Genomic DNA, 13,449 nt, shown 5'->3' on the forward strand with positions numbered 1-13,449 from the left:
TTGGCTAAGGCATATTATAACCTGGATGACTTTTTTAATGATAGGTTTTAACCTTGGACATGTTGGAAAGTTTTCTTTTTTTCCTTTTTTCTTCTCTAGTTTTGTCAACAAGTTTACCTTTATTTAGTAATTGATTGTTTTATTTAGTTATCTTTAATTTAAGTATGTTCAAAAAGTTTTGTCTTCTTGTGTTTAATTTTGTTCATTGTTTTGTCAATTTTTGAAATTGTATTTGTGTTTTGTTTTTTAGCTTGTAATCACAATAATAAACTATTAAATTCTAACAGAATTAACAATCATATTAACCATTTAATTATCATTAACACCGATTTGGCTCCGATAACTTGACTATAACCCATAAATGAATATAACAAAATAACAGTGATTGCTAATATCACAAATATTAAAAATTAACATATCTTCCATAATCAAAAATAAAAAAATTATTTGAATAATTTCTCTATTTGATGCCTAAACTGAGACAAGGTAATGCTCAAAATGTCCACTTCACCTGAGTTTAATAATCTTAAAGTCAAGTAGTAGTAAAGTCTTAAATCAAATAGTATTTTATTAAGAACATAAATTAATGAAGACAATAGCAAACTGATACTGATATTAATGCATCACTTCACTTCAAATGCAAAGACATCCGAATTTTCATTTCGAATCAAGTTATCACTACCCAAGCGTTACAATAAATACGACTCAATGCATAAAAGTGCCAAATTATTCAAACGAAGTAAATGTTGAATAATAAAAGTGATTATACGAGATGCTATTTCCACATTTGGGAACTCAATATATAACACGTTCGTCCGCAAGAGTTTTAAAAAATACGATGGCGAGTTACGTTCGAATTTATTAGTAAATCATTTCGTCATCAAATCAGGATCTAAAGTAAAAGTTTTCCTCAAATGTTCCGATCTCTTATGAATTTCGCTCGAATCGAGGTTGCTAAAATCAATAATAAGTGAACATTTATCGTAAATCTTTTGATATGCTAAGCACCTGTTTCCTAATTCAGAATGAACGTTATTAAGGATAACTTTAAAAGTATTCATCTAAAAATTATTACTACCTGGTTACTGAACTTTCTCATCTCGTGATTCGTAGTTAGCCTGAAACTTTTTTTTTCTTTTTTTGGAAAAACTCGTCATGACTCTTCGAACTTCATTTGATATCAGCTACCACTTTAATTAATCCATGATAGTCGTTTATCATATCAATTATGCTGATAACAACTATTGCTGCAATCTTTCATTAACAGCATGGAATTTTGAAAATAAGAGACAACAAAAGATCTGCATGAATACTGTTTCAAGTCGCTTTAATTAAATTTAAAGTTCTCTAGTTTTTTGTAGCGAAATCAAATCATGAGTTACATATTCCTCAAATAAAATCAATTTTCAATGTGTTCATAAAGTATTTTTACTCAAAGTTTAAGGATGTATGTGAAATAAGAACTTATTAAAGAAATAATTGGAATAAGCAATTTTTGGATTTAGTTTTTTTAAACCTGCTTCCCTGGATTCAAAATGTTGACAGACACATTTTTAATTGTGAACTTATTTGTTTGTTTAGTTTTTTCTTATTATGTTCGTCATTTTTTATTGCACAATTGTGACATATGAAGTTATATTTATATTCCACTTTTGATATATTAAAAGATACATTGCTTATTTATAAATTGTATTTGTTGCTCCACGAGCCATGGAATTACCCAGTTTTTTCACTTTTTTTTTGCTTGTGATATAAGTACTATGTGCATATAAAAGTTGTAGATAATAAAAGTACCGAGCATAAAAGCTTTATATCTATGATACCTTTATATAAAAATGCATCAATTTTGATTTAGACTATCAATGTTGGAAAATTTAAAAACGAAAAAAACTCTCGAAAATCCTTTTAGACAAAAATTACGTAATGCGTTCAAAGCCATCAATTCAGTTTGCACTCGGTAGAGTTACGTATAGCGATGTAGCGGCGGGCGCTAAAATAAAGATTAATGATGTCGGTGAAGTAAAAGCATTATAATTTTGATTCGGCGGTAGTAAACAATGAGTCCGTCATTTACCGAAAACAATAGAGCGTCAGTTCGGGGTTTTTTGGCACGGATGCCGCTTGTTCGGAAGACGACCGCTTTTTGCTTGAAATTAAATCCACTGTGTTATTGTTTACAGGGCTTTTTGTTTTGTTCCGAACTGTTGATGAACTCAGTTTAGTTATTTTTGGCACAGGTTTTTTTTGTAATAATTCCGAGGGTCACCGATGATAAATGAATTGAAATTAGATTGTGTTTAATGTATTACATTATCCTTAAACACAATCGGGATAATAGATTTTAAAACTCCCAGAATATCGTGAGACTAAAAGGGAAATGTATTCCAAAAATATTCTGCGTATAACTGAGTTGCAATAATCCTAAGATTCATAAGACTAAACATCTACATCAAATTTTCTAATTAAAAAGTAATGATGAATATATCTTTGAGGTGGGGTAGATTTATGTTTGTAAAAAAATAATTTTTTTGCAGAAATATCCACACCATATTTCTATAAGAATAATGAATATGGTTTTTCGTCTATGGACATAGTCACATCTCAAAAACCTCCATTAAATCGTTGAATATGTAATTTTTTTTCATGATTAACTGACTTTTGTAAAATACGCTTTAAAATGTGGTTTATTACCTGTCATAGTTGTTCTTAGCCAATGGGTCTCTACAATGCAAATTCACTCAACAGTCATCCTTCTTATATTGTTAGACATAAACTCGAACATCACATAAAAATAATTAAGAAAAACAATATTTACTATTCTGTCAACTTTTGGCAATAATAAAATATACTCACCGGGGAACTTCCGTTCCCTTGCATCATCTCAGTCAACATCAATTTACACAATGTCACATTTCAATATATACATATGTCAAACATGTTATCTTCCTTTATTTGACGACTAGCTAGTGTCACCTAAAATAGTAAGGGCTTCCCCAGACGCTCCACTGCCGCTAAACAGTAAGCATCTCAACGAATTAGACAAAGGATATATTTCTACTATATCCTTCTGTTTATTCGTGTCAATCGAGCCCCAGGTAAGGCCCCCAGTCTTACCAGACAGCACTCGAGGAATTGCGCATTCGTTCCTAATTGAACAGAGGCTTTCACACCTACTTGTGCGGGCATCTTCAAGATGCGCAAACAGATCTGTACAAACTTCTCATAATGGCCACATATCTACTCAAGATCAACTATTTCTTACATATTCACCACTATTGAATTTAGCAGCCTGGTTTAACCAGTAAACACAACTCTTTTTCCAACACACCACCTTACACACATTTCTCTCAAACGTTGCTTTCTGACTGCCTCCCAATTAATATTTTTGGGTGTCCCCTTAACTCAATGAATATTAGAGATCTTTAGCAATATACGTTATTTTAAATATATCAAGTTATTAATTGATTATGGAATTAATTAAATTGAGATAGAATTATTATAGATCATTAAAAGAGTTTTGTTTTAAATGAGAATACATATATTAAAATATAAAATAAGAAATATATAATATAATAAAATGATAAAAATAAAATATGTTTTACACTTTTTTTCATAAAACTTTTTTGATTCCAGTTCCTTAAATTTTAAAAACTACAGGATTCAGGTTGTACTGGTGTAAGTCAAGGTATTTTGCTTCTATATCATGCTGGTTTAGGTATTCTTTTTTGGCCAAGATGAGGCAGCCTAAAACGATGTGAACGACTATCTTTTTTACGAAGGTATGGCAGAGTCTTTATTATTGTTCACAGTTAGTTTTCTTAATATTTGTCTTCATACAATTTATAACGATGGCTTGTTCTTGGCACACTGTTAATAGTGTTTTAAGATGTGTATTTGGTCATGCCCATGTCTAGGTTCTGTTTATTGTCTCTTATTCTGCCTTTTTGCAAGCTGCATATAGGGGTTTTTACTTGCATTTATCATTTTGGCTATCTTTCATTTGCTGTTTCAAATGTTGTCTTATCATAATCATCTCCTTGACTTACTTTGTTTTCGACTTGCTTTTTATATGGTCGTCTGTATCTTCATCTTCACTGCCATGACCAAGATTGTCGTTAATGTGGTTTTGCACATATGTATATGTATGTATACCATACCCAACTATTTGTCTCGTTCTTTTAACTTTAGGTAGTTATTAAGCTCTTTTTTGGTAATTTTGTACATGAATTCCATACGGATCAATTCTCTATGGATCAATCGATGGCTCGCGGGGATACATCGTGAGTAATTTTCTTATTTGTGTGTCTAGTTTTCTTAATTCTGCCGGGGATCTATCTGATAATATCTACGGTGTATTGGATTACTAAAACTGCTTATGATGTTATTGCAGCTATTCTATTTTTGATATTCAGCTATGTCTTAAGGATCTTTCTTGTTTTATGTAAGAACTCTTTTCCTATTTTGATCTTCATTCGTTTGTGTTGGTCTTATTTGGTCTAAAAGTTCGATCACAATGTTCTTCTTGACTTCTTGAATAAATGATGCTCCTGTATATTTCAGAATTTCAAATTCCAATTGATAACATCACTAACTTCTTTTACTGGTACCAATTGCTCGGTCAGTTCTTCATCCCATTGTGCTGCCAATTTCAGATCGTCTACATATAGTTGAGGTATAGATATTCTGTATTTGTTCTATTTAAGATGATGCTGAAAGAGAACAGTGCTACACAAAACAATACCTCCTTGGTAGGTACCACTTTTTATCTAGGTACTTTCGATGATGATGTGGCATATATGACTAACATGTTCCATTGGCATATGACTTTATTATTAAAGGTCATGGGTATTTTAAGCTTTCCGGTAGTTTATTTAGGTTAGTGACACGTTTTTCTTCTGTTCCTTTCAATACTTATTTTGCTCTTGCATTTTCTCAATTTTTGCCGGTGAGTTTTTGGTAGTCTGGTAAGAAAATACTTCAGTTTCTTCCACTCAGATACCATTCAGGAATTTTTAACCTATATGACATGTCCCGAATGTTTTTTGAACTTTGCTTCACTTCTATAACTAGGATTTCATATCTTATGATCCTTTTCAGTTTTGCTGAGGTAGTGAGTCAATGTCACTGCTACGTTGATAATAAGACCAGCTTTCTTATTTTAGTCAATAATGACGACGTTAGGTTGATCCCAGTATAGGACCATTGTGCTGTTGCATATAATGTTGATTGCGGCCACCTAGATAGGAGCTATCTGCAAGTTGGCGGCAACCTTCACTGATGTGTTCTATCGATTCGCCTACTGTATTAGATTCTCTGCAACTATCTTCGACTTCAAGATGAAGATAGTACTTCTTGTAATTTCGTGTTCTTATTAAAACTCTTGATCTTTGGGTAGAAATAACGTGCTTCAAGCCATGTTAACAAAGACGGTTTGTCAATATTATTCGGCTGTGGGGTTTTGGAAAGTTGCCATGTGATTTTGCTCGTTCTTGTTGGGCTAAGTTTATCTTTAATTCGAGATCTCTTTATTATAGATTTAGAGGTGTATACCTTCCAACTAATCTCATTAATGTATCGTTGGACTGTGAGAGTCGTTTTCTCAGACTGACCTTTTTTACGACAGAGATAAAGTCTTTTTGTTGATGCATTCGCGTGTAGACATCGAAACTTGGTCAGCTTATAACGTGTTGTGGTTTATATCTTATTTAGATCAGGATCAGATCTTTTAAAATCCTGAAAGTGAAGGTGTGTTCAGAGCAGCGATTTAATTTTTTATTATTAATAAAATATTTGTTATGATTATCAGTGTTGTTCCCTTTTACAGTCATATTTTGATTATGTTAATGTTAGGATTATTATATTTTCTAATAAACTATTAAAGTGGTTGGATACAAGAATAAAATCTCGCATCAAATGTGCAAACAAGTAAATTGATGTTACCCTCGTAAGTTAAATACGAGCCATTATCCGCTCTTCTTATTAAGAAATTATTTCAAACTTTTTCCGCTGCCTGCTTTTTTATGCCTAACGAATATAAAAAACTCTGCGCGGCACAATCCGCCACGTTTACAGACCGAAAATTGCGAGAACAAACAAAAACTTTTTGGCCTATTCGTTCCTGACTCGCGCTTCAAATTTTAATGAGAAAACTTTTCCATAAACTTTTTATATATACATACTAACTCTGTTTAAATTGGAAAAAATATTTTTAACCTACGTAAATAAGCGTTTGTTTGATCTAAAACAAGTAAGTTTTAACAGCTTACCTGTTACCTTTATAAATAGGTTCTTTTTTGCAGGATCGTACTTTATGATGAGGTATTTTAAATGAAAAAATATGTAAAAATTTAACTTATTACAAATAGACGGAATAAATAATAAAACACATTTTTTATTTTGCACTTGGTATATATGAAATTAAATCTAACTGTGTAATTTTTAAGATACATTTAGTGTCCTACAACAATACACAAAACACAAAAAACATACAGGGTTAAGTCGGCACTATTGGCATCTTTGTTAATATTTAAGATACAGGGTCACAGATTTTTTATTGAAAAAAATTGAACATCGCATTTTCGATAGAGCGGGCTGACGGCACTCTTACCAGAGATTCTAGACTCGTAACTTGTCAAACCAAAGATCCTTTTTAATTCTTTACAGAAAATTTAGATATAACGAAAACGTCTTTAAAACAACTATAAGATAAAAACAATTTATGTTAAAATTTCTATTTTGTTATATTTTGAAGCTCGTATAGATTTAGCAAGAGTTTACGGTGGAAATTCTTATTCGCTAAAATTATAAATACAATTCATAAATTCCCATTAAACTGTCAGGCTGTTAGGTATAGGTCTTAGGCCAAAAAGTCACACGGTCAAAGTTTAGTTGTTACCGTTGATCTAAGTTGCTGTGACATCAGTCAACTTGAGGCACCATCGCCAAGATGTAGTGTGCGAGTAAAGTCGTAGTCGCAGTCGAACTAAGAAGTTGCTTACGAGTTACACTTATTCCCTTTGCTCTTCAAATGCTAATATGAATCTCTCTTCAGACTTTTAATGACTAATTATTGGTCCAAATGTCGCAGTACATAATCGAGTTGAGTCATTGTCGGAGAAAGTGTGTGAATTGCGTCGCGGTCGCAGTGAGAAGTTGCTGACGAAGTTTGCCTATTTCTTCTATTATAGCCCTAATATCCAAGACGGGTTTCTCTCTCTCTTTACACATTTATTAACCAATTGAGGTCCATAATTCCTAATATGGCTTTGGTCCTTATTAGGACTTATGGACTTGGCTGCGGTCTTTCGATAAAGATCAATAGTAAATAAATACCATCCACTAGTAATCTCCAGTGGCACAATTAAACAATTGTGTTCTTCTTTATTTAGGGAAGAAGTCTGGCAGCAGTTGTCTTCCAAATACAACACTATGAGGCAAAAAATGTACATTCCTTATAATTTAAATATTTGTTTAATAATCTCATTCTTATCGAGTGAATAAAACTTTCAATAGTTATATCTCTTCGAGCTTTTGGAATCTGAATACCAAATATGTGTCAAAGAGTTATCCAAGAAATTAAAATTTTTAAAAGGTAATTAGAATATGAAACTTAAGGGTTGGTTAATTTTTACAATTATAATAATTATTTCATATTTTTAGTTGAAATATCATATAAATAAATTCTGGATTATTTGGACATCAATTTTGGTTACTCCAAAATTGGTCCTGCCTGTCTTTGGTCTTTGCCTTTGCTGTATCTCCAGTTACCATTAAATATACAAGTTAGACAAATATGTCTCTTGGGTGCCAAAACACCCATGCATTACACGAATTTCATAGGCAAAGTGCTAAGTTAAACAGAGAATGATAATGCTTCATCTCCACCCACGCTTATCCCTGCAAGAAAAAATTTAATATGCTGCATGTTTAATAATCAAACTGTAAAGGGAGTAGGAGAGACGCTATAGCCCTCCTTTTAACGTTTACCTTAGACTTATTACTTGCAAGTGCATACATTGATTTTTGCACCAAAGACCTTGGTCAATTTAACAATTGCTGTTTTAATTTTACTTTTCATATTTTTATTCTCACCAATTAAATGAGGCTAATCAGAATCTTACACATCATCAAGTTTCCGAGATCTGGCATTTTTTAAGACCATTTTCAGAATCTGGATGTAACTTTTTGTGCCAAAAAATTAAAAATGTTCATTATGTAAAACTTACAATAATTATTTCATATTCTCAGTTTTATATAGCAACAAATAGGGTTGTCTAAAAATATTTTCTCGTTTTGAACTCTGGAGTATTTAATAACCACTTTTATGCTTTAAAACCTTCTAAAAAATTAAATTTTGAAGGACTTATACATATAGTGTTTCATAAAACTAAAAATCCATATTTTTTAATGATAAATAATTTATTTCTGCTTTAACAAGATGAATTAGAACTTACAGCTATTTATAATTTTTTTGTACTTTTAGTAGAATTAGCGATAATAAGTACATCCACCATTGGCTGCTCCACATAATGATGTAGCTTGTACAGAGTAATAAGTCTATTATTTTGCCATCATACAATTGTCACATTTAATTAAAATTGCTAAATAAAAATGCATCTGATTTAATTTGTATATAAATGGGCGGGCAAATTTTTTTCTTTGGTGCTATTGGATATACAGGCCCGGCAAATATTTTTTTTGGGTCTCAAAATACCCATGCACTAAATAAAATCCTATGCAAAATGTTAAACAGATAACGACAAAATTCATACCCACCCAGGCTTTCCACTAAGATGGAAAATGCAATATACTGCATCTCTATGTTCAATTTGGGTTGTAGTTAATACAGGAGATATAGACGAAACGCCAACGCTTGTAACTTTATTAAAATTCCAATTGAAAAAACTTTTATTACCACATTAAACTACATTTTATTACCAACATTGCAAACATATAAAACGACAATTTTTTTAAATATAAGAATACTAATGAATATTAAAGGTAATGCGGACTGAACTGCAATTATACAAAACTCATAACTCATAAATAATTTAAAAAGTATGTATGTTTTATTCAGCTCGCTAAAGCTTACTTTTACAATTTTTTTATAAGACTGATATAAGTAAATATACGCAACTCAAGGCAATACTCTAATTTCAGCAATACTTTAATTTTAATTAATTAAAAAATAAGTATAATAAACCCCTTAGGCAAATAAAAGACAAAAAAAGTTAAATGACGATTAATTAATAATTAAATAACATTGTTTAATAATTGTATTCGAAAACTTCAACAAATACTGAAAAGCAAGGGCATCACTCACACTATTGCGCATTAATACATTGATTGATGACAAAATCTTAATTAATAATAAAATCTACCAAGTTTCATATTAATTCCTATAAATAGTTAATATAAATAACAATATTTAATGAATTTATAGTTTTAATTAATTAATTTATAAATTTTAAAATATTATCGGTTAATTAACATATTTTAGGTTTCTGTTATACTCCCTTCTGATATCTAGGACGCCCTGCTAAACACCATTTTGTTTTTATTTAAAAAATAAATAAAACCAATAATAAGCAAAGGTGACATTGTAAATTACATTAATGCTTTACCACCTGACGCTTTAATAAACTTAAAAGCCATTTTCAAGTAAAGTAAGTTCATTTGTAGTGCTGATATAACGTTTATAGGGTTTGAACTTTTATTTTTTAAAACCTTTTAGCTATGAGTTTTTGAAATAACATGTGACACTTGCCTGCAAGGGGTATAATAAATTTTAGTCGATTCATGACAGCTTTAGTTCACAAAAAAAATATATATTTAGTCAACTCTTAATTTAAAAAAACTAGGAATATAACAAGTATCAATATTAATAAAACCCTATAAACTAAGAAAATTGCTTTAATATTTCATTTAAAGAGGTACTTTATAGTAACTTGGTGTAATAAAAATTGCCCTATTTCTACTAAAATATACCTCTATTTTTCATTCTGTAAAACCGCGAGATCTATCGCTTAATAAACAAAATGGCCATTTGTATTCGATCAAATACCCAATTTTACATACGTTTCTGTTATACTCCACTTTTAATATCTGAGACACCCTGCTAAACACCATTTTGTTTTTATTTATTTAACAGGTGACATTGTAAATTACATTAATGCATTACCACCTGACGCTTTAATAAACCTCAAAGCTATTTTCAAGTATAGAAGTTCATTCGTATTGCTGATATAACGTTAATAGGGTTTGAACTTTTACCTATTAAAACCTTTTAGCTATCAGTATGTTCCATGTTGAAATAACATGGAACACTGGCTTGCAGGGGTTATATTAAAATTAATCATTTGTTTTTCTGTACAAATTTGTAGTCGATTTATGACAGCTTTGATTTAAAAAAATAGGAATATAAAAAGTAACAGTATTAATAAATTAAGAAAATTTGCTTTAATATTTCATTTAAAAAGGCACTTTTTATAGTAACTCGGTGTAATAAAAATTGCCCTATTTCTACTAAAAGATACCTCTATTTTTCATTCTGTGAAACCGCGAGATCTATCGCTTAATAAACAAAATGGCCATTTGTATTCGATCGAATACCCAATTTTACATATCGTTAGCGCGGAAAACCGCAACCATAAATCACCAGAAAAAGAGTTTCGGAATTCCGAGCTAGAAAGGAGCACGGGAGAGATACTTACTTGTTTCGAATGTCTTGGGCATTTTATCGCCGTTCGAGGTGATGATAACCTCGTTCTCTTGCAAATCCAGGTCTTCTTCTTCGGTTATGTTCAGGAAAATGGGCACTAAAAACAAATCACCGGCTTAAGTTTATGACTATATTTTAAGCGGCTATATATACTTTTAATATAATATTAATATTTATGGTTTAATAAAATGGTAAATCTTCTTATATTATATTTTAACGGGATATTATAACTCATAACTGGCAATGAGCAGTTGAAAGTAGCGGGGCAGTTTAAAGTTTCAGAAATACGATGAATAAGGCTTAAAAAATTTAATAAGCAGTATTCTGAAATATTAACTTTAAGTTTAATTTAAATTAAGTTTTTGTTCCATTAAATATAATAATAAGCTAATGGAAATAATACAGAATAGAAAATTGTCAAAAAAGTGAAATAAAAGAACTTAAAAAATAAAAATTGTCATATTTGGATTAAGATTAAAATACTTAAATGGAAAAAAAATCCAAATCCATTTGCTAGCTTTGGGCATTATTAAGAGAAATAAATAAAGCAAACACAAAAAAAGTTGAAATAATATAAACCAACAAACTTTTGAAAATTCTAATAACAACATCTTTTCCTCGTTTTTGAGATCTGGAATTTTTTAAAGATGATGATCTACAGGTTGATTCTTGACAACTTCAGTAATTCCTATTTATTCTCGGTTTTATGAAGTAAATTAGACTATAAGTAAATTGTAACTCTTCTAGTTTTTAAGATTTCAAATTTTTGAAGTAAAAGTTTCCAATTGTTTAAATTCTATTTTTTTTTAAACGAGATATTTGAATTCAAGATAATAAATGTCCTAGCAAAACATTCAAAGAAAGATACCTTAGCCTCTATATTTAAGCGACTATTCCTAGACAGTACAACTAAATTTAAACATCATCATATCATATACACAGATAGATTTAAAACGAAAAACAGGGTAGGATCATCTTATTACAGCACTTATTTTGCAAAAAAACCTTTTCACTGACTAAATAGACAGAGATTCTTACAGCTTCTTTAAAAACCCAAATTGGTTGATAGCCACTGATTCCATGGGTGCATTACAATGTATTGAATCATATTTACCAAAACACTCGCTTGCTCTTGAAATTAAGCACCAAATAAAAAACGCATATTTGCGTAAATATATCATGTTCATCTGGGTCCCAAGTCACATTAGAATAAAGGGAAATGAAAAAGCCGACTTAGAGAAAAACTTAATGCAATTTTTAGACGAGAACAATAAACTATACAAAATCAAAGAAAAATGTTTCGAGGGAAATAAAATATCAAACCTTACAAGGAACGACAGAGTAGTAATAACCAGACTTAGAATAGGCCACATAAAAAATACCCACGAATATCTAGTACAAAAAGGTAACCAGCCAATATGTGAAACATGCAATTTACCTCTGTCAGACCAGCATATACTAATTGATTGTATTGAATATAAAGACTCTAGGCTTAAATATAACTTATCTAACAAAATCAAAACCTTATTTAGCCCTAAATACAATGTATTAATTATCTTCTTTCTAAAAGAAACAAAAATATACTCAGAGATTTGAAAACAAATTAAAGAAGACACATTTTTTATCAACTTGATTATACTTGATATATACAAGAATTGTACATAGACATTTTATAGATGTTTTTCATTTGCTTATTAACTATTAAAAAATTCTGATAGACGCCAAAAGGTCTAAGTTACCAGTGCATCCATAATAAATATCTCTCTCTTTCAAATAAATAAAGGAGTTATTCAAACTTTTTATGTTTTTGCTACCATGAATTGAATGAGACTATTTAAAAGTTCGTGTATCCTTCTCATCATTTCGATATTTCGACAAGCGTTTTTAAAGACCTATTCCAGAGTTCAAAAACCACAAATAATAAAACTCTAAAAGTTATATATAAGTACTAAGAGCTTATTTTAAACCCTAATAATTACATTCTCCTATTCTAAAGTGAATAGAAGAAAGTTCTGGAACCTGGATACCAAATTAAAAATTGGAAAAATAATTATATGAAACCTAAGGCTTGGTTTTTATAATTACAATAATTATTTCATATTTTTAATCATATATATCAATTGAAATTAAGGAAATTAAAGGCTGATTGTCAACGGTCTGTCAACGGTCTTCCATAAGCTCTTTCATATGCTCAAAAATCGCCATAAATACCAACATTTTTAAAGATGATTATTTTATTTGTTATCTAAGCTATCCTCTTATTAAATGCATTTAAAAAAAATAACCAAATAAGATCGAAGTTTTGCTTTAAAAGTGTCTTTAGGCGGCTATGCTATCCGAGGAGATAGAGACAACGTGTGTTTCAGTATCGACAAGATAGAATTTCCTGTCTGCATCTTACCGAATACTTTAGCTTGAAGATATTAGCCTAGTTTAGTAATTAAAAGGCCCTGTTGGTATATGTGACGCTTTGTTTTCTCTATACAGGGCCATCATACGATAGTACGGGGCTATATTGGCTTTTTCAGGGACAAAAAATTGCAAAAAAGTTACCTTTATACGATTGTGAGACCAACTGTGCAGCCCGAAAAATTAGGAAAAAATTCAAAACTGTTAAGCGTTTTCCCGTTAGATGTGAATTAAAGGAATCAATCAATAACAATATTTTTGCAATATTCATCAAAGAATTTTCTCTAAACTTAGAGAGAAGATTCTTTGAGGTTAAAAAA

General features: G+C 30.4%; 1 protein-coding gene across 2 annotated transcripts in view; it reads right to left on the reverse strand.

The window, feature by feature from the left end:
• Window positions 1–13,449, reverse strand: part of LOC126739476 (discoidin domain-containing receptor 2-like) — a 305,530-nt gene that overhangs the window by 39,752 nt on the left and 252,329 nt on the right. For both annotated transcript variants that reach the window (XM_050445155.1, XM_050445154.1), the window contains exon 9: window positions 10,713–10,817. In XM_050445155.1, the coding sequence (XP_050301112.1) occupies window positions 10,713–10,817 (105 nt within the window). The remainder of the gene's footprint in view (window positions 1–10,712; window positions 10,818–13,449) is intronic.

The sequence above is a fragment of the Anthonomus grandis genome, chromosome 8 (genome assembly GCF_022605725.1).
Source record: "Anthonomus grandis grandis chromosome 8, icAntGran1.3, whole genome shotgun sequence".
NCBI classification, from domain to species: Eukaryota; Metazoa; Arthropoda; class Insecta; order Coleoptera; family Curculionidae; genus Anthonomus; species Anthonomus grandis.